This window comes from Dictyostelium purpureum (assembly GCF_000190715.1).
Source record: "Dictyostelium purpureum unplaced genomic scaffold DICPUscaffold_431, whole genome shotgun sequence".
Lineage (NCBI taxonomy): Eukaryota > Evosea > Eumycetozoa > Dictyosteliales > Dictyosteliaceae > Dictyostelium > Dictyostelium purpureum.
The window spans coordinates 1-25166 of record NW_003519766.1 but is presented as its reverse complement, the minus strand read 5'-3'; the positions used below and the strand labels follow the sequence as shown (position 1 = coordinate 25166).

General features: G+C 25.7%; 9 protein-coding genes across 9 annotated transcripts; 5 read left to right on the top strand and 4 right to left on the bottom strand.

Moving 5' to 3' along the window:
- Nucleotides 1–2213: 2213 nt before the first annotated feature.
- DICPUDRAFT_42091 (uncharacterized protein) lies at nucleotides 2214–3980 on the bottom strand (the record flags this gene model as incomplete). The annotated part of the gene is made up of 6 exons (XM_003293430.1): nucleotides 2214–2596; nucleotides 2673–2956; nucleotides 3024–3307; nucleotides 3367–3520; nucleotides 3585–3865; nucleotides 3924–3980. The coding sequence occupies 6 exons, from the start codon at nucleotides 3978–3980 to the stop codon at nucleotides 2214–2216; spliced, it is 1443 nt and encodes a 480-aa protein (XP_003293478.1).
- Nucleotides 3981–4592: 612 nt separating this feature from the next.
- Nucleotides 4593–5675, bottom strand: DICPUDRAFT_158345 (uncharacterized protein; the record flags this gene model as incomplete). Its single annotated transcript, XM_003293429.1, has 1 exon — nucleotides 4593–5675. The coding sequence occupies one exon, from the start codon at nucleotides 5673–5675 to the stop codon at nucleotides 4593–4595; it is 1083 nt and encodes a 360-aa protein (XP_003293477.1).
- Nucleotides 5676–7052: 1377 nt separating this feature from the next.
- Nucleotides 7053–7781, top strand: DICPUDRAFT_158344 (uncharacterized protein; the record flags this gene model as incomplete). The annotated part of the gene is made up of 2 exons (XM_003293435.1): nucleotides 7053–7376; nucleotides 7452–7781. 2 exons carry the CDS (start codon nucleotides 7053–7055, stop codon nucleotides 7779–7781), a joined length of 654 nt encoding a protein of 217 aa, XP_003293483.1.
- Nucleotides 7782–7944: 163 nt separating this feature from the next.
- DICPUDRAFT_42082 (uncharacterized protein) lies at nucleotides 7945–9045 on the bottom strand (the record flags this gene model as incomplete). The annotated part of the gene is made up of 1 exon (XM_003293428.1): nucleotides 7945–9045. The coding sequence occupies one exon, from the start codon at nucleotides 9043–9045 to the stop codon at nucleotides 7945–7947; it is 1101 nt and encodes a 366-aa protein (XP_003293476.1).
- A 2141-nt stretch (nucleotides 9046–11186) lies between these two features.
- On the top strand, nucleotides 11187–14112 carry DICPUDRAFT_158342 (uncharacterized protein; the record flags this gene model as incomplete). Its single annotated transcript, XM_003293434.1, has 3 exons — nucleotides 11187–11501; nucleotides 11584–11671; nucleotides 11759–14112. The coding sequence occupies 3 exons, from the start codon at nucleotides 11187–11189 to the stop codon at nucleotides 14110–14112; spliced, it is 2757 nt and encodes a 918-aa protein (XP_003293482.1).
- A 451-nt stretch (nucleotides 14113–14563) lies between these two features.
- DICPUDRAFT_158341 (uncharacterized protein) lies at nucleotides 14564–16369 on the top strand (the record flags this gene model as incomplete). Its single annotated transcript, XM_003293433.1, has 4 exons — nucleotides 14564–14755; nucleotides 14828–15751; nucleotides 15773–16168; nucleotides 16241–16369. 4 exons carry the CDS (start codon nucleotides 14564–14566, stop codon nucleotides 16367–16369), a joined length of 1641 nt encoding a protein of 546 aa, XP_003293481.1.
- A 234-nt stretch (nucleotides 16370–16603) lies between these two features.
- On the top strand, nucleotides 16604–17638 carry DICPUDRAFT_42092 (uncharacterized protein; the record flags this gene model as incomplete). Its single annotated transcript, XM_003293432.1, has 1 exon — nucleotides 16604–17638. A coding segment is annotated over one exon (1035 nt), but the record flags the coding sequence as incomplete, so codon positions are not given.
- Nucleotides 17639–19053: 1415 nt separating this feature from the next.
- DICPUDRAFT_50991 (leukotriene A4 hydrolase) lies at nucleotides 19054–21269 on the bottom strand. Its single transcript, XM_003293427.1, has 4 exons — nucleotides 20956–21269; nucleotides 20685–20881; nucleotides 20435–20609; nucleotides 19054–20367 (listed from the first exon to the last, which is right to left on the bottom strand). Exons 1-4 carry the CDS (start codon nucleotides 21160–21162, stop codon nucleotides 19123–19125), a joined length of 1824 nt encoding a protein of 607 aa, XP_003293475.1. The 5' UTR covers nucleotides 21163–21269; the 3' UTR covers nucleotides 19054–19122.
- Nucleotides 21270–21760: 491 nt separating this feature from the next.
- Nucleotides 21761–24996, top strand: DICPUDRAFT_158338 (uncharacterized protein; the record flags this gene model as incomplete). Its single annotated transcript, XM_003293431.1, has 2 exons — nucleotides 21761–21928; nucleotides 22039–24996. The coding sequence occupies 2 exons, from the start codon at nucleotides 21761–21763 to the stop codon at nucleotides 24994–24996; spliced, it is 3126 nt and encodes a 1041-aa protein (XP_003293479.1).
- Nucleotides 24997–25166: the final 170 nt, after the last annotated feature.

The following is a 25166-nucleotide window of genomic DNA, read 5'->3' as shown; positions in this document are numbered from 1 at the left end:
AAATGCTAATATTACTTGATATGTTTATGTGATAAATAATACTTGATATATGTGAATATATTAGAGCTGAATGGTTAATTGTGTATCCCACCACGCAGAATACATAATTAACCACCATATTGATAATAGAATGAAATGAAATGTAATGGGTGAATAATTAAAATAACAAATAAATGTAGTGGGTGAATAAAAAAAAAAATAAATATAATGGAAATTTGACTTGACAAAGCTAAAATTTTTTTAAAGCACTTGTTTCTTGTTGGTGCTGCTAAATAGTCCTTGATATATTTGGATGTTACACAATAATTGATATGTTTATTTTTATTTTTATCTATATTTATATTCTATTTCTTTCAAATTTGATTTCTATACTTGATATTTTTGTGTGATCCATATTACTTAATATTTTTTAAATGCTATATAATATTTGATATTTTTTATGATCCATAATACTTTTTATTTTATAAATGCTAAATATTTGATACTTTTGCATGATCCATATTACTTGATATTTTTGTATGAATCATATTACTTTTTATTTTATCAATAATACTTACCAATAATCATTACATTCAATAAAAAACAAAAGATAATTGATTGAAAACTTAATTGAATGATAAATAATATTTGATATTTTTTAATGATAAATAATAGTTGATATTTTTTAATGGTAAATAATACATGATATTTTTAATGATAAATAAAACTTGATATTTTTAAATGCTAAATAATACTTGATATTTTTTAATTCTAAATAATACTAAAATACTTGAAAATTTTAAATGATCCATAATATATGATATTTTTAATGATAAATAATACTTGATATTTTTTAATTCTAAATAATACTTGATATTTTTTAATGATACATAAAACTTGATATGTTTAAATGCTAAATGAATATTTAAATGCTAAATATTACTTGATATTTTAAATGGTAAATAATACTTGATATTTTTGTATGATCCATGTTATTTGATATTTTTTAAATGCTAAATAATACTCGATATTTGTTTGATCCATATTACTTGATATTTTTTATGCTAAATAATAGTTTTGATATCTGTATGATCTATAATACTTGTTATTTTTTAATGATTTTCCTAAATATTTGATATTTTTTTAATATCACACTGCATTTTCCAAAATTGATTTTTTTTATTATCACACTGCATTTTCCAAAATATTTATTTATATTATTTTTTTTTTTTTTCTTTTAATTTTATTTTAAATCAGATATAAATATTTATTAATTTTTAAAAAAAAATTTTGAAATTATTTCTTTTTCTTTTTTTTTATAGTTTTTAATAAAATTTTATATATTAAAATTTTTTTTTTTTTTTTTTTTTTTTTTTTTTTTTTTTTTTTTTTTGGGATTTTTTTTGGGCCCCAAAAAAACCTTCCCTTAAAAAAAAACTGGGAAACCTTGAATTTCCCCGGGGGGGGAAAAGGAAAAAAAAAAAATTTTAGGAAATTTTTTTTTTTAAAACCTTTTTTGTTTTTTAAAAAAAAAATTTTAAAAAAAAAAAAATTTTTTTTAAAATTAATTAATTAATTAATCTATAACTATTTCCTAATTTATATAAAACATCAATTCCAAAATAAGTAAAATTTGTATTTTCAGAAAAAATGTAGATCTGCTACAATCAAAATTGGTAATAATTTGAAACAGGGGAGGTTTTTTTTTTTCAAAATTTTTTAATTTTCAAATAAATTAAACACATCTTCCTTTTAAAGAAATCATTTTTCCATTTATATTATTTTATTATAATTTATTTCATAATTGATATGTGGAAAAGGAATAAAGTAAGAATTTGGTAGTTCATTATATGATAATCAAATTGGTATGATAGCTGAATGAAAATATATTAAAAAAAAAAAAAAAAAAAAAAAAAATTTATTTAAATTTAATTTTTTTTTAAATTTCTTTAAAAATTTTTTAATCATTTTTTTATTTTTTTTTTAATTACAATGAGCGCTTTTTTTAAAATTTTTTTTTTTTTAAAATTTGAATTTTATTAATTATAATATTTTTATTTTCCTTTTCAAAAACCTTCACAAAACCATATTGATAAATCTAATATTATGGGGCTATTTTTCACTTGTGTTGTTTATAAAAAAAAAAAAAATTTGTGCATTTATTATGTTTTTTTTTAAAAATCAATTTATTCATTTATTTATATATTAGAAAAAGGTTATTTTGGGATATTAAATTAACTTCTGAATGTTACTTTTGACAAATAGTCTTTTGGGGTTAAGGTTTTTGTCAAGACTCCATATTCGTCATACAGTTGGTTTGTAGTTCTTTCAAATTTAAAATATTTGTATAATCTTGTAGAGACAACAAATAAAATATCATCTGCCATATTCTCACCTGGACAAGATCTAGGACCTGATGAATAAGAGACATGAGATGCAGTGGAAGAGGGATGTCTATCTGGATTAAATGTATTTGGATCATCAAATTCATTTTCATTTCTATTAGCACCATAAAGATTTGGAATTATTTGTGTATATTTTGGGAAAAAATAATCATGACCATTAAAACTAACTATAGTATCCTCTGAACAGATATGTGGAAGTGCAAATGGAGCAGCTTTAGCAAATTAATAAATAAATAAATTAGTATATTAATATAAATAAAAATTTTAATTGAAACCGATTTTATTTACGTGGAGAAATTCTTAAAGTTTCATTAATGACTGCTCTTAAAAATGGATAATTTTTCTTTTCTTTTAAAGTTGGATGATGAGATGAATTGATTTCGCAATGTAGCTTTTCTTGGATGTTAGGGTAGTTAGATAAATATAAAATCATCCATTCCAAAGTTGTACCTGTAGTATCGCTTCCAGCAACAATAATACTAAAGCAAATATGTGGAATAGACTCTGGCTTAATCATACTATTGGGGTCCCTTTCAATTTCAATGAGTAAGTATTCTAAAAAGCATTTTGGACTGTATATATAATAAACAGATAGGTTAATATACTTTACTAATAAAATATTTCAATATTTATAATTACTTTTCCTTATCAATATTTTTTAAAGTTTCATCTATAAAGGGGGTAAAAAACTTTAAAAGATTTGAGTACTCTTTTGCTATTTTGTCGTGTGTATCAAATGGTCTTAACAATGGAATAAAGTCACCAGGTTGTTTTGCTAGATACTCAAAAATTAAATTGTAACTTTTAACAAAGTCAAAGATCTCTTTAGACAACGAGCCATCATCATATTCAAATGAAATGTTAAATAAAAATTTTACCATAATATTTAACAACAGTCTTTTGGTGGTTTTCATCATATCAACCTATAGAATAAAAATTAATATCAAAATGTTAAAAATAAAGCACAGACTTTTATACATACAATATTATTATTTTCTTTAATTTTTTTCATTATATATTGCTCAGCTTTTGAACACTCGCTATTAAACAAATCTTCCATACTACGTGATTTTGTTTTTGTTAAAGAGTTCTTTAAAATACTTTTTATTTCTCTCCAGTATGGTCCATTTGAAAAACTATTTATTTAAAAAATAAAAATTAGAATTTGTAAAAAAAAAAAAATTAATAAAGAAAAATTACACTATATCTCTGTATTCCCCCACATTATAAAATGATGGAAGCCAGAATCTTTGTTGAAAAATAGTTGGTTTATCACGGAATGTTTTTTGAAGAATGCTGATATCATTGATAACGATTGTTTCCACACACCCCATTTTAATAGAAAAAATTTTTCCATATTGTTGCGATAAATTTTTAAATGATAAATGTGGTGTTTTGAAGCTAACTCTATAAAGACTACCAATAATTGGTAAAACTAATGGTCCATTTGGGTACTTTGCATTATTTTTTTTTAAATAAAACTAAGATAATTAAATTAATATTAATTTTTAAAAATCATAAAAATCAATAAATAATTACATTTTTATTTAAATAAACTATAAAAACCAATAAGACTATTAATAATATAAAAATCATTTTTATTACTTTGAATGAAATATAATATTAAAAAAAAAAAATTATTTTGTTCTCTTATTTAAATTTAATATTAAAAAAAAAAAATTTATTTTGTATTCATATATTTCTTTTAAAAGAAAAAAATTTAAAAAAATAAATTATTAAATAACAATAAAAATACAAAAGTATTTTTATTTTCAATTATTGTTATTTTATACTATGATGCCTATTCATTTGTATAAAATTTTTAAGCAGTGTTATCATTAAAATGTATATCAAATGGAAGTAATAATATTTTAAAATACCAAATATAGAAAAGGGGTTGGTTGATAATTAAACCCCACCCCTATTTTATTTTTTTTCGGGGAGCGGTTAAAAAAAAAAAAAAATATTAACAAAAAAAAAAAAAAAAAAAAAAAAAAACTTATCAAATTGATTTATAAAAAATCAAAATGAGAATAAAAAAAATAATGAAAATGATTAATAAAAATCATAACAATTTAATTAAAATGTGATGATTTTTTAACTTTAATAAGATGGTTTCATTGTTAACAATAATTTTAAAATAAACTTTTTTATTTTTTTATTTTTTAAAACTTTTAAAAAAATTAAGTATTTTTATTAAAAAGAATTTTAATAAAGATTTGAATTTAAGATCTTTTCATAAGGTACAATTGATGGATCTGTTCCTCTAGTTTCGATGAATGGAGAATCATTATGAACATATCTTGGTGTCATTAAAGCCCAGTCACGATTACCAACAACAATTTCTCTTAATTGTTCAATCAAGTACTTAACCCCATTCATTTGTTCTTCTGGTAAATAACTGAGGGTCTCTACTAGCAAAACTTCATCCTTTTGAATTTCAAAAATAGCTTGTTTGGCCTCTTCTACTACATGTTCATATACTTTTTCGAAGGATAAATTTAATTTTTTCTGTAAGATGTATAAGCAATTTTCACCAGCACAGTCATGATTGATTTCTTTAGCATATGAAACACAATCATTAAAGATAATGATTTGTTTAGCAGCATGTCTAACCATTCTTTGCCAAATTGGGTTGATCCAAAAAGATCCATGGACTTTGGTATCGACAGCAACACTATTTACACCAACAACGAAATACAAGCCGATATTAATTGTTCTAATGAATGAATATACTTCATATGGAACGGAGTCAGTATGGTGATCACCCTTAGATTTCTTCAATGGAATAATTGAAAAGAACCATTCTCTGAGATAATGAACAAAGATATTGAATGTTTCAATTCTATTTTCGCTCGGCTTTAAAAGTCTTTTTCTTAGAACTAAGGTATACTTGTCTAATGGGGTTAGACAACAGTCATCAAGAGTGGACAAATAGGGGCTAGATCTTCCTTGAATTAAAATGTCTTCATACTTTCTAACACAATATTGTTGCTTTTCATCGGTCATGTGATCTCTTTCTAAAAAGTCATCTAAAACAAAGATCCATTGCATAATAGCGGCAGCGACCATTAGTTGCTCATAGTCATACTTTGGGTAGAACCAAGTTACACAGTTTAAAACACCATTGGCATAGGCAAAATGCTTTTCATTAGAACCATCAAATAGACCACACTCTACAGCTTCATCAAAAGTATCTCTAATATGTTTAGAAATAGTATTGACTGGATAAGACCATTCTTTTGGAAAATAAAACTTTTTTAAACTTAAAAGATTTGGTTTTTCTTGCATTTTTTATTATAGTTTTAATAGTTTTAATAGTTTTAATAGTTTTAATAGTTTTAATAGTTTTAATAGTTTTAATAATTTGAATGAATAGTTTGAATGTTTTATTTATTATAAATAGTGAAAAAAAATTTATTAATTAAAAATTTTTTATTATTTTTAAAAAACTAAATTCAAAAAACAATTAAATTAATGATCTATATTTATTTTAGTGTTAATCATTGAATTTGTTTTTAATAATAAATTACATATCTAAATTAAGAGTATTTCAATATTTAAATTTTGTCAAAAAAAGTAAAATTGGATTCATAAAAATAAAAATAGTTCACAGAGAATTTATAAATAACTCTACAAAAAAAATTGCTTATAATATGTCAGAGGGTATTTTTTTTAAAAGTAAAATTTGGTGGGGTAAGAGAAGTTTATAGTCCCACACAAAAAAAACTCTTCACAAAAACAATTGAATATTTTTTTTAATAAAAAGAAAATATTTTTTTCAAATCATATGATAAAAAATAAACTTTCCATCTAATCACCCATTAAATAAATAAAAAGCAATGTGGTATATTCTTTTTCATTATTTGAATTAACTATTATTTTAATTAACAAATTAAAAATACCTTTTTCTTAATATTTATAATATGAAATAGTCAAATAAAGTAAAAATATTGATAGAAAAATCTAAGTGTTCATGTGGAAGTTCTAAAAATAACCCTAAAAATACAACTCTTTATAATTGCTTCTTATTAGATTTAGTGTGTTAAATGATGTATTTTTTTTTTTATTTTTTTTTTTTATTTTATTTCTATTACAAATTTGGGGGGAAAAGATTTCTCACATGTACCAAAAATAAATAAAAATTCACACAAAAACAACTATATCATCCATATATTAATACTTTATCATAAAGGAGAAGTTAAACATTGTTATTATCATAAAAAACTGTTTTAAATGTGGTTACCACATTTAAAAAAGTTAACGTTCATACATATATGTATAAATAAATGTAGATTTAAAATACTATAGCTTCATATAATGAAATAACTGCTATATATTAAAAATTGAATTGATACCTGCAATTATTGCAAAAAAATTAAATTGAGGGTGTTAGATTTAAACAATTTTGGAAATGTTTTTTTAAATAGTAATAGATTACTATTTTCTGAATTATAATTGTCTTTAGTAGCAATAATTAATTTACTATTTTGAGTAAAAAAACAATAAATTATTTTTTTTATCAGTTTTTTGAAGAGAATAACAATTATTAGTTAACAATGTTTTTTTTTTATCCATCCAAAATATAATATTTATTTTTTTTAAAAAAATTATAAATAAAAAAAAATTTATTTATTCATTTCATTAAATTCATATATTTATCTTAAAATGAATACTAAATTATTAATTACTTACTTTATTTTCTTTATTACTTTTTCAAATGCTATTTCAATCAATGTTGATAGTATTCCATCCAACTATATGCACAAAAGACAAGAGGGCGGGTGTAAACCAGTAAAGGGTTTTATGGCCAATTACGAAGCAGTAGGTGCACAAATGAATCTTTTAAGTACCTCATATCTTATTCCTTATACATTTTCAGAGCACGGAACATTCATTGTTGATTACGAAAATGACTTGGCCGTATGGGACTTTAACAATACCGCTGATGGTGGAAATTTAAAAGGAACTCTCTACGCATTCCATAGTAATGTAAATATCAGATAAAAAAACAAAAAAATTTAAATAAAATAAACTAACCACCCCACACCTTTTTTAACTATATAGCGTACCCAATATGCCTATGTAAACATTGGTGGTGTAGAAAAATGTGCACCAGCTCCAATGCAATTTAATTTACTAGAAAACATTGCATTATCCAAAAAGGTTGGTTCTACTTTAGTTGGCTCCCATAAACTCGATATCTATGAAAATTTTACTCCACTCTATAATTTTACTGAACAAGTTTCAATTTATGATCCAAAAGATTGCTCACTAGTAAGCACAGTTATTACAAATAATGTCCTTTATCAAGGAAAAGCAATTTATAACTTTTTCAACTATAGACCACAAGTTGACCTTTCCAGAACCCAAGCCCCATCAGTTTGTTTTGTATAAAAAAACTAATATATATCTAGACTTATTTTCAGTAAAAAATATGTATATAGCTATTTTAGTAAAAAAACATTAATAAAACTTTAAATGAAAAATTAAAAAAAAAGATATATTTTTTTTTTTAGGTTTTTTTATTTATTATTTTTTATATTTTATTTATATATATTTATATCCAAAATATATCAGGTGTTAAAATTGTTTCGTATGGAATCGTTGATGAATCGGATCTACTGGTTTCGATAAAGGGCGAATCTTTATGAATATATCTTGGTGAAACTAAACTCCATTTATAGTTGCCAACTAACAGTTCTTTTAAGCTTAAAATTAAATATTTTATACCATCTATTTTTTCATTTGGCAAATAATTAAATGACTCTAATAACAAAATTTCATCTTTTTGAACTTTGGCTACAATTTGATCGAATTCGTCTACAAGATGGTTATATACTGTCTGTAATGGTAAATTTGACTTTATTTGTAAAATATATAAACAATTTTCACCTGCACATTCTTGATCAATCTCTTTTGCATATGATACACAATCGTTGACAATGGTGAATAATCTTGATGCATTTCTTGTCATTCTGCTCCAGATTGGATTCATCCAAAAAGATCCATCAATTTTTAAATCTACTGCTACATTATTGATGGCAATTACAAAATAAAGCCCTACATTAACAGTCCTAATAAATGTATATACATCATAGTGTACCGAGTCAGATTTAGATTCTCCTTTTGATTTCTTAAGTGGGATTACTGAAAAAAACCATTCTCTGAGATAATGAATGAAAATATTGAATGTTTCGACTCTATCTTTAGTTGATTTTGATAATCTATCTCTTAATAATAATGTGTATTTGTCTAATGGTGCTAAATCTGCATCTGCTATATTTGATATGTATTCGCTTTTTCTTCCCTGTATTAATATATCTTCACACTTGTTTACACAATATTGCTGCTTTTCATCATCAATATGATCCCTTTCTAAAAAATCATCTAAAACAAAGATCCATTGCATCACAGAGGATGCAATCATCAATTGCTCGTAGTTATACCTTGGAAAAAACCACCCAATAACTGTTAAAATACTATATGAATATTCAAAGTGCTTTTTGTTTGATTCTAAAAATATACCACATTTTACTGCTTCTTTAAAAGTATCTATAATATAACTAGTATTGGGATTAACTGGATATGACCATTCTTTTGGAAAATTTAACTTTTTTAAACTTAAATATAATTTGCCATTGTTTGCTAAGCTATTCATTTTTTAAAATGTATTCCTTTTTAGCTAATTTGAATTTAATAATGATTGAAAAAAAAAAAAAATCTATACTCAAATAAAATAATAATAGGTTAAAAAAACTATGAAAATGTTATAAGAGTCCCTTACGATTTTATTTAAAGATGAATAAAATATTTGTGGTTAAAAAAACAATTTTTTATCTTTATGTTTCTATTAGGGAAAGCTTGTTTTTTATCTTTACAAATATTTACAACCCCAAATTATAAAACACTATTAAAAATAAATCTGAAATAAAATATAAACTTTTAATTTGCTCCATCCTATTGATACCCACAATTAAACAAAAAAAAAAAAAAAAAAAAACTAAAAGTTAACAATTTGAAAATCTAAAAAATTATAATTATTTGAAATTAGAATCTTTAAAGATTTTAAAAAAAAAAAAAAAAAATTTATTTAATATAAAAATAGATTGTGCTATTATGGAGATGTTTGAACTCCAAAATAAATATCTGTCTTAATATTTTTATTATTTGGTTATTGAAATTACTATAGTTTTAAAATTGAATATACTTACAATATTGTTAATTCATCTTTATCATTCATAATACCTGAATTTGGTATTGTGGGGACTTTAATTTTCAAAATACTTTGGTATTTGGGTTGCCTCTATACATTTTATTATCGAGTAAAGTTTTAAAAATATCTAGATTTTATATCATTATTGTAATTTTATCTAAGTATTGAATATTGCTATACTTAACTGAACAGTTACTAAAAAAAGAAAAAAAAATTTTATTTTTATTTTTTAGAAAAAAAAAAAAAAAAACCACACCTTTTTTTTCTTTATTTATATCTTTTTAATTTTAAAATAAAATAAATAGAGTTGTAAATATATATTTATAAAAAAAATAAAAAAAACCAATTTATATATTTATTGATATTTTTATTATTTAAATAAACTTTATAAATATACTTAATTGCTTTATTTTATATATTTTGAATTATTGGGAAATTAAAAACAGTTATAAATAAAAAATTCAAAAACGAGGAAGTTAATAAATTTTAATTTTTTTTTTTTTATTTTTTTTTTTTTTATTTTTTTTTAATTTTTTTTTAAAATTGATAAAATTTTTTTTTTTTAAAATTTTTTTCATTTTCAATTACATTTATACATTTAAATTATATATATTTTCGAAGGTAAATTTCAAATATATATTCAAACCTTAGCAAATTGTTTATTTTTATCGGTTCTTTTTATTTTATTTTACATTTTTCTCAACAGATAAAAAAGACAATTTGTTTTATTATTTTTATAACTTTTTCGATTTTTGTAACAAATTTATACATAATAATACCACCATCCCATTTAAATAAGAAATCTTAATTTTTTCGAAAAAAAAAAAAAATAAAAAAAAAAGAAAAAAAAAGAAAAAAAAAAGAAATACAGATAGATAATAATCAATTAAACAATAATAGAAAAAAAAAAAAAAGACTTACTTTTATAGATTAAAACTTATCTATCAAAAAAAAATCTTTGTTTAGTTTAATTTTATTTTATTTTATTTTAAAAATAATATTTTATTTTAAAAATAAATTATTAGATAAAAATTTTATTTTTATTTATTTATTTCTTTATACATATTCGTTTTTATTTTATTTTATCGGTGGGGGTTTTTATTTTTTTATTTTTTATTTTTTTTTGTGTGTTTTTGTGTGTGCGAAATGATATCTGTCCACATATTATTTTTAATTAGCAACTGCCCACACCAAAATTATATATAAGAAAAGCATTATATATATCAAAATAGTTTGTTTGTATTTTTTTTTTTTTTTATTTTTTTTTTTTTAAATTATTACTTCCAAATATAAATTTATTTTTTATTATTTTTTTATTATTTTTTCAAATTTTTTTTAATTTTTTTTTAAAATTTTTTTTCAAAATTTTTTTAAAATTTTTTTTTTTCCTACTTCAAATCACAACACACAAAATTTCATAAAAACATATATAGAAAATTTTTCTTTATTTATTAATAAATTTTAATATTTTCTATTTAGATTTTTTTTTTTTATAAAAAAAACCAATTATATTTAAATTACAAAAAATAAAACAACACTTACATATTCCCCACACACATAAAATATATTTACATATTATATAAAAAATGGTGCAAAAAGAAGCAGTAAAACAAACACAACAAAAAGGTGGTAAAAAGAGCAGTGGTGGTACTTCAGACTCAAATAACAATAACAACTTTAACAAAACTTTAAATACATCAGAGATAAATGGTAGCAGTAACGACCACAGAGAAGAAATTAGAAAGATCAAAGAAGTTTTCCAAAGTTGGTCTGAAGAGGATATTGTAAGTGCCTTACAACAAACCAGTTTCAGTGTTGAAACTACTATTCTTTATATTATGGAAGGTGTAGTCAAACAAGAACATGGTCAATGGACTGAGGTTAAAAATAAAAATAGCAAAGTAAGTATATACTACATCATTAATCAATATCTGATAACAAACGAGTATTAATTAAATTTAAATTTTTTATTGTTTTTTTTAGGAATCAAAAAATAAAATTAAAGATAATGAAAATAGAAACAATATAAAGAAAGAAGATAAACCAAGAGATAAAATTAAAAAGGATAAAGGTAAGTTGACATTTATTTTGGTATTTAATTAAAAAAGTATTAATACTAATGGTTTTTATTTATTTATTTTTTTTCTCTTTTTAATAGATGGCGATAAAGATCAATCACAACAACGTAATAATAAAAATAATAGCAGTTATAAAAATAAAGCAAATGGAAGTTCATCACCACAATTACATAAACAAGGTTCATTAAAGAGAAATACTTCACCAAAACCAGTCGAAGAAAATACAAACAACGATGGCAGTGTTCATGTATTTTCCTTCCCTGATACTACTTTTACACCAATCATGACAGAACCAACACCAGCAACTACAACCACTACCACTACAACTAATACACCATCAACTAATACATCATCAACTACCACTCCTGCCACAGGCACCACTACTGCAGCTCACCCAAATATTACTGTTGGTAAAACTATGGTAGAAATTTTAAAAGAAAAAGAAAATCAACGTAAAGTACAAGAACAACAAAAAGCTCAACAATCAAATAATGCAACCACTGCTGCAACTGCTGCTCCATCAAATACTACACAACCACAACAATCACAACAACCAACCGCTGCCACAAATTCTACCACCACTACCACCCCAACACCATCAACCCAACCAACTACTGCTGCCCCATCAACTTCACCATCAACTGCCACTTCTACTGTTAATACCACATCACCAAATAATACCACTGCCACTACCACCACCGCTGCCTCTTCTCCATCATCATCAACTCCACAATCCTATTTAGAAGCCATCACCGCTGCCAGTAAACCAGCTCCAAAACCAGCTGCTGCTCAACCATCAACCCAATCCACTGCTACCACAACCCCAGCTGCTGCTCCATCTACTCAAACCACTACTCAAGCTCCATCAACCACCACTCCAACCCCAACCACTACTCCAGTTGTTACCACTGAAACTCCATCAGTCCCACCAACTGCTACCCCAGCTGCTACTACCACCCCAGCTCCAGCTGTTGCTGCTGCTGCTCAACCATCTGCTGCACCAACACCAGTCGCTGCTACTCAACCAACTCAACCAGTTGTCCCAGTCTCAGCTGCCCCAGTCAGCACTACAACTGCTGCTACTGCTGTTTCACAACCAACCCAACCAGCTGCTACTGCCCAAGCACCAGCTCAACAACCACAACAACAAAGACCAACTTTCGGTTCAAAACCAGGCACAACCCATTCATGGAAACCAAAAGAACAACAACAACAACAATCAATTTCACCAGTTCGTCAACCATATAAAACTAATAAAATGATTGATACCCCAGTCGCATTACCAGACTCATTCAACTTTGATCCAAGCTCAGAAGTTCAATTTGGTAAGAGCACTACCACCGAAACTGTTGTCATTGAAACTGTTCAACAAATTCCACAACCAGTTCAACCACAACCAACTATCCAACCACAACAACCACAACAACAACCACAACAACAATCACAACAACAACCACCAGTTATTCAAACAAAACAACACGCCCCACAACAACAACATCAACAACAACAACCACAACAACAACAAGTACAACAACACCACCAACAACAACATCAAAATGCCAATATGTCACACTACCAAGGTTTCCCAATGATGGGTCAAATTGGAGGTATGCCATCAATGAATCCAATGGGTCAAATGGACAACCACATGATCCCACCAGAAAACGATATGCATCTCTATGGTTATTTACAACCACCATATATGCACCCAAATAACTTCTTTGACCAAGAAACCGATTTCAGAGTCAGAGCACAATTTGGTTACGATTATCAAAACTACAACAATGCTAGAACCACTTCACCAGTCAACGAAAATACTCAAAATAAACAATTTAGAAACAGTGGTAACTCAAATCCAGCTTACAGAGGCCAACAAGAAGGTAAATTCCAAGATACTGCCAGCCAAGCCTCATCAGGTCAAGCTCCATCACAATCACCACCACTTCCACAAGCCCCATTTGTTCAAGCTCCATACCCATATTACTCTGCCTATCCACAATATTTCCAACATCAAGGTTATCCATATTACCCAAAACCATACCATCATATGAACGTTGGTCGTGGTTACCCACACCCACAACAAGGTGGTTACACTGAAGAACAAGATTTCAATAAAGTCAATATGTATGGCTATCCATATGGTTTCCAAGATCCAAATCAACAAAAACCAATGAACCCACAAGGCAGTCCACAATTACAATCACCAACCAACCAAAAACCAGCTTTTACTCCAAATCATCACCAACAACAACCAACCACACAACAACAACAACAACCAAACCAACAACCAAATCCACAACAACAACAACCAACTCAAGATCTTTCAAACTCATACAAATATTCACAATACTATGGTTCCCAAAATTTCATGCAACCAACCCATTTTCAACAATTTCAACAAAACCCCCAACACCAACCAAGAAACAATTTTTAAATATTAATTGTCATCATTTTTTAAATATAAGTTAATATATATAAATATATAAATATATTATTTTAAAAAATAATATATAGTTTTTGTGATATATATAAAAAATAAAATTAGAATTTTTTTTTTAAAAAAAAAAAATTTAGCACAATAAAAAAAATAATTTATTAAAAAAAAAATTACAATGACACAGCTTTTATTTCTTTTAAAGTTTATCAAATTTTTATATTTTTTCATTTCATACAATTGTGTACAATTTTGGATTAATATATACAATTTTGGATTAATATATGAATGGGAATTTAATAGTTCCTCATATGTCTCAGAACAACGAAAAAAAAAAAAATTATTTTAGTTTTTTTTATTTTTTTTTTTTTATTTTAAATTAAAAATTTATCAAAATTAAAATTTTTTTTTTTTTTATCATTTTTATAATTTTTGTAATAATATCACAACAATGATAACAAAAAGATTATTAAACTACTCTACAAGAGCAGTCTATAAACAATCAAAGAGTTTAAACTCTTTGAAATCATTCACTAGAGAGTATAGCCAAAATAACAACAGCCAAAATAATAATGATCAAAATAAAAAGAAACAAAATTTCTTTTATTCAATTGTTGGTGTTTCAGCTGTCGGCTTGGGTTTTGTAAGTTTCTTCTTTTATTTTATTAAAACCATTTTATTTTTATTAATATATTTAAATATTTGTATTTTATAGTGTTCATTATTAAATCTTGATGAAAAAGAAAAGTCGATCGATGTTGCAAAAAATAATATAACTACAAATGAAACAAGTAAAATTCCAGATGAGGCTGCCAAAGAATTAATTTTAATATTTTCAGAAAGATTTGTAACAAGTACAGGTGATTTAGAAGCTCATGGTAAAGATTTTTCATATCACGAACGTCAATGTCCAGATGCAATCGTTTATCCACATAATCAAGACGAAGTAATTCAATTGGTAAATATTTGTAGAAAATATAAAATACCCATTATTCCATATGGATCAGGCACATCATTAGAAGGTCACACAATTGCAACTCATGGTGGGTTGACTGTAGATTTTAGAAATATGAGCAGGGTTTTGGATATTCACAAAGATGATTTTTATGTTACAGTTCAACCAGGTATTTCTTATGGCGATTTAAATGAAGAGTTAAAGAAAATTGGTTTCTTTTTCCCAGTTGACCCAGGACCAGGTGCTTCAATTGGCGGTATGGTTGGTACAAGTTGCAGTGGTACCTATGCAGTTCACTATGGCACAATGAAGGAAAATGTACTCTCAATGAAGGTTGTTCTCCCAAATGGTGACTTGGTTACAACAAGATCAAAGGCTAAAAAATCATCTGCTGGTTACGATTTAACCCATCTTTTTATTGGCTCCGAAGGTACTCTTGGTGTAGTTACCGAAGTTACTTTAAAAATCGTTCCAATCCCAGAATGCTCACAAGTTTCATTGGTAACTTTTGATGATATTTCATCCGCTTCACAATCTGTAATCAAAACAATGCAATCTGGTCTCCATATTGGTCGTGTAGAGTTGTTGGATGATGTAATGATGAAGGCTGTTAATATTGCAAGTGGCACCAAATATTCAGAAAAACCAACTTTAATTTTTGAATTCTTTGGTTCAGAGGAAATGGTAAATGAACAAATTAAAAAGGTTCGTGAAATTACAAAGCAAGAAAGATCTTTAGATTTTCAATTTTCATCAACACCAGAAGAAAAGGAAACTCTTTGGATGGCTAGAAAAGTTGCACTTTGGAGTTCAAAAGTTTTAAAACCAAACTCTGAAGTTTGGATTACCGATGTTTGTGTTCCAATTTCAAAACTTGCAAGAATTATTGATGAAACTAAAGTCGATATTGCCACAACTTCACTTTTAGCACCTTTAGTAGCTCACGCTGGTGACGGTAATTTCCATCTTTTTATCCTCTTTGATCCAAATAATCAAAAAGAACTTAGCGAAGCTAAATTTATTAATGATAGTTTAGTTAAAAGAGCAATTGGTTATGACGGTACATGCACTGGTGAACATGGTGTTTCATTTGGTAAAATTGTATAGTATCAAATCTAAATATATTTTTTTTTATAAATTTACTAACTTTTTTTTTTTTTTTTTTTTTTATAGAAATATTTAGAAAAAGAATTAAGTCCAGAGTCAGTTGGTTTAATGAAGACAATAAAGAAATCAATCGATCCACTCAACATTATGAACCCAGGAAAAATTATTACTGTTGAGGAATTTAATAAAAACTAAAAATATATGCACTTATTTAAATAAAAAAAAAGAAAAAAAAAATTTAAACTATCCCCTTTCTTAAATTTAATTATATAGATCGTTTATAAACTATTTTTTTATTTTTTTTTTATTTTTTTTTTTTAGAATTTCAAATTAAATTTTTAATTTCTTTTTTTTCATTTTTCAAAAATTTTTATTTTTTAATTTTAACCCATCACACAAATAAAATAAATAATATTATAATGATATAAAATGTATGATTCCCCACATAAATATATAAATAATAAAAATGGTACATTTAATTTTAAGCAAGAGGAAATATTAGAAATCGAATCAAATTCAATTAATATATCAAATGAATTAATACAACTTCAGAACCCAGAATATGGAAAGATATTGCGTGTATTTCTATGGAATTCAATTGGTGATGGTAAAAAAGGTTATTCAGAGTGCCGAATGATGATCAACCAAGAAAATACTAGGGATACTCAATTTGATTTATATGTTACTCAAGAGCCAGCGTACACAAAAGAAGAGAATTATTTAAAATGTTTTAATTTAACTGAAGAGAAATATCAAATAACATATCCACCAGATAGTAAAGATCAGGTAGCAATTATTTTTAATAAACAAAAGCTATCTATAGATGAAGATGGGCACAAAAACTCTTATAAACTAATAGAAGAAAGTAGAAAAAAGGAAAACAATCAAGGCATTGAATACACTACACAGTTCCCAAAATATGGCCAAAAAAGAATTCAAATTGTTCATTTTAAAATACAAAACGAAATTGACGATATGGAAGCAGATGGTTGTTTAAAATTATGTGTAATCAATATTCACTCAGTTCACAATAATTATACAATCGAAAAAAAAAAGACTTTTATATTAGAATTTTTCAAATTTGTAAATTGGTATATAAACAATAAGCTTGCTAATGAACCAATCAAGCTATTGATTCTCGGTGATTTTAATCTGGATTTAATTAATGAAGATATTGATCAGTTGGTATATGATGAAATTGGTTTAAATTTAGTCATCTCAACTTCACCAAAAATAGATGCCCACTATTCCGAAGATGATATATCAAAAACGAATATAGATTTCTTTTGTACTGTTTATAACAAAAACTATGTAAATATTCACAATGTTTCAAAAATACCGCTAAGATTTGAAAATTACTATAAAGATTTTCAAATGATTCAAGATTTTATCAAAACTCATCAACTCAATGTAAAGAAAATTTCTACTCATGACCCTCAGTTTTGCTACTTGACTTTTAATAGTTCTTTTTATTCTGTATCCCTCGATGAGAGTCAAGAAGAAGCTTTTGTTAATCAAATGGAAGATTTATGTTTGAAGGATAAGGAAACATCAACATCAGCAACAGAAACATCATTAACATCAACAAAAGCAACATCATCAAAAACATCAAAAACATCAAAAACATCAACAACATCAACATTAATATCAAAATCAAAAATATCAATACCAATCAATGAAGAAATAATAAACATTGTGGATATAATTGATGGTAATATATTGGGGGATGATAACAATGTAGATAAAATAAATTATTATTATAGCTATAACTTTCAACATATTTCCATAAAGGCAAAACCAATTAAAAAAAACAGTCATTGTGGTTTGGCAATAAATAATGTTCCATTAGAAGAGTTAAAAGGTGTCGAGTTAATAAAAGCATTAAATACAACCTCCCATCTTTCAAAAGAAGCAGCCATTTCAAAATTTAAAGAAAGAAAAAAAGAAGCATTGGTTTTAATTACAAATATAAGAAATAATGGATTGGGTATATTTGAAGTTGGTGACTGTTTTAAAGAGTCCAAATTAGCAAAAACAGAAATAAAATCCAACACCAAAATAGATAATAAAAACATTTGTATAAATAATTATAATGATGAAAATAATAATAATAATAATAATAAAAATAATATAAATAATAATATTAAGAGTGAAAATAAAAAAGAAAAAAACTCAAATAATAATAATACAAATTATTATATAAATTTTAATTATGTTAACATTAACATAAAATCAAAAGCAATTAAAAAAGATAATCACTGTGGTTTGGCAATTAATGGTGTACCAATTGAAGAATTAAAAGGAGTAGAATTGGCAAAAGCTTTAAATACCAATTCTCACCATTCAAAGGATGTTTATGTTTCTAAATTTAAGGAGAGGAATATGGACTCGTTACATTTAATAACAAGAATAAGGAATGGGGTTTCAGATTTTACTATAAAAGAAGGACTAGAAAAAGGAATAATAGATATAGATTCAAATAAAGACACAACAGTTTCGATTTCAAACAATGATAACAGTATTTATTATTTAAATATTAAATTTGAAAATGTGTGTTTAAAATCAAAAGCAATTAAAAAAGATAATCATTGTGGTTTGGCAGTTAATGGTGTACCAATTGAGGAATTAAAAGGAGTAGAACTAAGTAAAGTATTAGATTCAAAAAGTAATTTATCAACAATAGATTACATATCAAAATTTAAAGATAATTATAAAAGTTTGTTAAATATAATCACAGATATTAGAAACAACGGTCTAAAAGATTCAACAATAAATAACTTAATAACAATAAAATAAAAGAACAGCAAAACTAATAAAACTATAATATAAAATATTTAAAAATAAACTGTAATTTTTTTATAAGATAAAGTATTTCAATTATATTGTATTTAAATCTAATTATTTATTGTTGTTCTTGAAAAATAGTTAATTTAATAATTAAAATTAAATTAATTTAAACCTAAATCTTTTGATACCATCTTTGAAGCGATAATGTGGTATTGAGATTTATGTTTTATAAAAGTATCTTTGGCTAATTGAGGATTGACTTTATTTAATTCACGGTAGAGTGGTCTAACAAACTTCATTCTGCCTTGGGAGGTTAAAAAGTCGACAACATGTGGTTCAATTCTCTTGAGGCCATGTTGTAAGCATAATGATTGCCATCTGAATTTGTATTCACTGTTACGAACTTCAGTGAGATGGTAGAGTGAGTCCATTTTTTCGAGAACTTCAGTTGGTAATGGTTTGTCAACAGTGATGTTAAGAAGAGTATCTAAGAATAAAACGATTTGTTGAGTCTTGAATGATCTGAGATCGTTTTCAGTGGCATTTTTACCGTGTTCTTTTGACCAAGTAATTTCAGCTAAATCTTTAGCAACTTGGGCTTTTTCTGAGACGAATAAAACTTGATTAATTGGCATACCTGGTTTGTTGAACCATGAGTCCCAATCGACAACACTGATGGCATCAGCTTTACCTCTTTCAGTGAAATAGTCAATAAAGTAATCTTTCATTTGATCGGCAATAATACTTTGATATGAGAATTTAGCAATGTATGATTTTAACCAAGCTTCGAAATCAGCAACACCAACTAATGATTGAAGATAACATAATAAGTTGAAACCTTTTTCGTATGGTACTGAGCTGAAAGCATCATCTGGATCAATACCGTCAAGATTTGGTTTTAAGGCAGTTAATGGTTCTTGATCAATTTTTTTGAATTGTTCTACGTCGTCGTGTAAATGTTTTAAACCATTCATAGCTTCAAAGTCAAACATCTCTTCACCATAAAGACGGGCAATAATCTTTCTTTCAACAAAAACAGTAAAACCTTCATTTAAAAAGAATTCAGACCAGAAACGGTTAGTAACTAAATTACCGCACCAGCTGTGGGCGATTTCGTGAGCAACGACATTTTCGAGACTACGGTCACCAGCAAGAAGAGTTGGAGTAACAAAAGTTAATAATGGGTTTTCCATACCACCGTATGGGAAACTTGGTGGTAAAAGTAAAATGTCGTATCTACCCCAAACGTATGGAGTGAGTAAATCTTCACCAGTGGCAATAAATCTCTCTGTATTAGCAAATTCGTAAGCAGCAGCTTCGACCATTGATGGTTCTGACCAAACCTTTGATCTTGGTCCAATTTCTCTTGATTCTAAATTACCAACAACAATAGCAATTAAATAAGTCTAAAATTAAGAAAAATTAATACAATGACTACATAATTGGTTTGTAAAGTTTTATGTTTGTACATACTGGAATTGGAATTTCTTGAGTGAATGAATAAATGCTATTGTCAGCAGTTTCAGTTTTACCAGTTGATAATGCACTCATTAAAGCAGTGAGTGGTTTTGCAACAGTAATTTCAGCTTGATATTTAACTTTGTTGCTTGGGCTATCTTGGCATGGAACTAAAGATCTAGCATGAATACTATAATTGATATAAAATGTATTAATTATATTTTCTTTTTTGTTATAAATAACCAACTATATATTATCTACATACGCTTGACATTGTGAGAATAAATATGGGTGTTCTTTACCAGCAGTTTGCTCTTTATTTAACCATTGTAAGGCATTTGATTCGGCAGTAGTGTTATAATAAACTCTAACTGAGAATTCTTTACCAGTTGATCTTAAACTTTCTGGAATAGAAATGATTAATGGTTTACCAAAATTTGGTTGTTCTTCACCAATTTTAAACTTAATAGTAGAAAATTTTACAGTTAAAAAATGAATTTATTAAAGAAAAATAAAAAAGAAACATTAATAATTACATTAATTGGGTTTGAGGTTAAGTCAATACAATTGGTAACCTCTAATTTATTAGTATCTAAAATTAAACTTTCGACACCATCTCTCATAATTTGAGAGAATACTTCGACGTAACCTTGTAATTGAGACTTTTCAAAGTTAACAGTTAAGACTAACTTTAATGAGCTAACTTTACAATCTTGTGGATTTGATAATGATGATGGATCCATTTCGAATTGATATTCTTTTATATTACTATTATTATTATAATCAATAATGCTATTAAATATATTTAAAAAACTATAATTTTTAATATTATTGCTAATTATCAAATTATAATTGTTATAAAATATAATTGAAAATAATAAAACAACAAATGAAAAAATAAAAATTTTCATCTCTTCAAAAAAATTTAAAAAAAAAAAAAAAAAAAAATTTTAAAATAATTAATTTTTTTTAAATTATTTTAATTTTTTTTTTTAATATATTTTTCAATTTTTTTTGATCATTTTATATTAATACACCAATTTAGAAATTTTCATAATAAAAAACAATAACATATTTTTAAAATGAAAAAAACAAAAAAAATAAATGTCTCTTTTAATAATTAATTATTTGAAGATTTTATTTTTGCAAATAATGTAAATGATGAATGTGTGTGAATTAAATTAAAAAAAAATCTTTTTTTTTTTTTTTTTTTCATTTTATTTTATTTTTTTTTAAATTTTCAAATTTTTATTTTTTTTTTATTTTTTTTTTAATTATTTTTTTAATATTAATAATAATATTATTTTATTATTTATTATAATAGTTAATGTTATAATAATAATGGATACCGAATCATTAAAACAAAAAGTTAGAGGATTCTTAGGAAGCACAAGTAACTTAATTTCACCTGTCAAGGATCACGATTTAAAAGATTTCGTTAGTCAGAATGGGTATTGGAAAATTCATGACGCTTTAAAGAAAACTACAAATCAAGAATGCTCAGTATTTGTATGAATTAACAAATTAATAATAATAGTGGTCATAATAATAATAATAGTAATAATAATAATAATAATAGATTTAATACTAATACAATAATTTTTTATTTTAAATTAAAGATATTTGATAAAAAGCAAAACGAAAAAATTTCAAAATCAAATTTAGAAAATATTACAACATTTTTGAAAAAAGAGGCAACTACATTACAAAGATTAAGACATCCTTCAGTATTACAAGTTTTTAGTGTTTTAGAAGAAACCAAAAATCATATATATTTTGCAACCGAACCTATTTTAGCAACATTAGAGGATTTGATAAATGATCATCGTAAAAGAAAGAGATCAACAGTGGACTCGTCATCGACATCAGAAGAAGGATATAAAAAGAAAGATTTTACATTTGAAGAATTAGAGGTCAAATCTGGTGTTTTTCAAATTTTAGATGGTTTATTCTTTTTAAATACAACTGCCAAACTCCTTCATCGTAACATTTCACCAGAATCAATTTATGTTACAAAGTCACTAAAATGGAAATTAGGAGGTCTCGGATTCACCTGCTCTATAGAGACTAAAGAACCACCCATTTCAAATCTTAGTTTAAACGATTTAAAAGAGTATCTTTATCAAGAGGCTCATAACATTTTACCACAATTGGACTATTTATCACCAGAATTTGTTAATCAGAAATCTTTTTCAAACAACTCTGATTTATTTGCTGTTGGTAGATTAATTTTTGAAATGGTTTTAAATTTAGATGGTCAAGCAATCGAACCAAACTTAAAAAATCAAATGGCTAAATTAGGTGTACAATCATACTACAATACAATGCTCGAACAAGCTAGACGTCAATCATCATTAAATACTCAAAAATCTGACAGCGCAAAAGTATGCACCATTCTTTTAGGCGACTCTAGTCTTCGTGGCGACTTGGACAACTTTATTAGATCATCCTATTTCAATGATACCTTAACAAAGACTATTGTTTATCTTCAAAACATCACACAAAAAGAAGAGGAATCTAAAATACGTTTCTACAGAGGCCTTTTAAGTATAGTTCAACAATTTTCACCAAGAATCCAAACAAACTATATTTTACCAGTACTATTATCAGAGCTATCAAACGATCGTATTACCTACGTATTATTCCCATGTATTATGTCTATTTGTAATAATCATGTTAAAAAAGAAACCTTCCAATCAAAAATAATTCCTGCTGTTTCTCATATACTCACAAGCAAAGAACCAAAAGCCGAGGTACTTACTTGCATACTTGATAACCTTTCATTGTTCATCACAAAGGGCTCATTAGACTCTATAAAGAGATATATAATTCCTGTTATTTTAGGCTCCCTATGTGGCCCAACTCAAGAAATCATCTACCAATCACTCTCTTTGGGTCAACAAATCTTAAAATTCTTTGATACCGAAACTATTCAAAGTGGTTTAATTCCAAGATTAACAAATTTATGTGTTGGTGGCTTCCCAGTCCATATTAGAACTAAAGCCATTAATTGGTTCACCTCTATAGTACCCTCAATGGATAAACCAGTTATTGTAGACTACTTAATCCCAAATTTAGAAAAGATTCTATCTGGTGATAACTCTCCAGCAATTTTAGAAGCATTAGTACAAACCTATGATGCCATTTCAAAAAAACTAGGGGGTGAGTTATTGGCCCTCAAAGTTTTACCAGCTTTAATCCCTTTATCATCAGATAAACATTTGGACTTACAACAATTCAAAACAATAATGAAGGTTATTAGAGAAATTTTAAATGCCTATGAAGGTGAACGTATAAATGAACTTTCAAACCTACAAAGATTTACCAAACCAGAAGCCAGCACCCAAGCTTCAAATACTGAAAACAATATGTTTGGTGGTGACCCAACTCCTACAGCAACTTCAATAACTCTACCTTCAAACTTTGAACAACAACTCAATAATAACAACAATACCAGTAAACCTGACCCATTTTCTTTATTAAACAACCCACCAACCACCCCCACCAATAATAAACACGATCCATTTTCCTCACTCTCACCATCCTCAGCGACAACTACAAATAATGACCCATTTTCTTCATTATCACCATCATCAAACACAGGAATAACAACTGGTACAGATAAATCATTACTTTCATCACCAGATTTCGGCTCATTAAATAGAAACACTGCATCACCCTCCTCATTCCAATCTATCAATATTACACTGCCTCCACCTGTCAAACCTAAATCCCCATTAAATAATAGCTCCAACTTAAACAAATCTAGTAATAGCTCAATTATGAATAGCAATACTAGTAGCAGTAATAACTATAACTCAACCTTATCATCACTTAACAATCTAAGTATGAATTCTACAAGCGCACCACAACCAAACAGACCCAACAGCGGTAGTATTTTTGATTTTGATGGAACTAACAATAATAACAACAACAATAACAACAATATATTAAAACCAAACAACACTTTAGCTCCATCCTCTTCCTCCTCCTCAAATAAATCTAGATATGATATTAATTTAGATGATTTTACCAATTCAAATTCCTCTTCATCAATGGGATATAATAGTCAAACTAGTAGTAACAGTAATTTAAATTATAATTCGACTAGTAATTTTTCACAACAAACCTACAATACCAATGGCTTTGATCAAGTTTTAAAACCATCATCCTCAAACCCACCATTAAATCCTTCAAACCAATCAAATCAATCAAATCAAACGCTATCATATAATAACGACCTATCATTTAATAGTGCTTTTGACAATCAAAATAACTACAACTTTAATAATTATAATAGTAACATGACAAGTAATAACAATATGAATAATTTCTACAATAACAATAATATGAACAATAACAACATGAACAATTTTTACAATAACAATAATATGATGAACAATAACAATGACGATTTTTACAATAATATGAACAATAATATGAATAATAACAATAGCAATAATAACAATAATATGAACAATAATATGAATAATAACAATAATAATAATCTATATAATAATAGTAAGTTCAGTAATAGTAGTAATAACAATAACAGTAACAACAATAACTTTTGGTAGTTAAAAATTTCTCAATAAATATAAAAAAGAAATTTAAAAGATTTTTTTTTTAAAATTCAATGATAAAATGCTTATAATTTTTATTTGAAAAAAAAAGGTGATGATAAATAAAAAAAGAGAATCTGTAAAGATCTGCAAAAATATTTATTAACATCATAAAAATAAACCTC

Coding starts and splice junctions, on each gene's coding strand:
- DICPUDRAFT_50991 (XM_003293427.1), bottom strand. CDS start 21,162: ATGGATCCATCATCATTATCAAATCCACAAGATTGTAAAGTTAGCTCA. Junction 20,882..20,955: donor TAACCTCAAACCCAATTAAT/GTAATTATTAAT, acceptor TCTACTATTAAG/TTTAAAATTGGTGAAGAACA. Junction 20,368..20,434: donor CTCAAGAAATTCCAATTCCA/GTATGTACAAAC, acceptor TCTTAATTTTAG/ACTTATTTAATTGCTATTGT.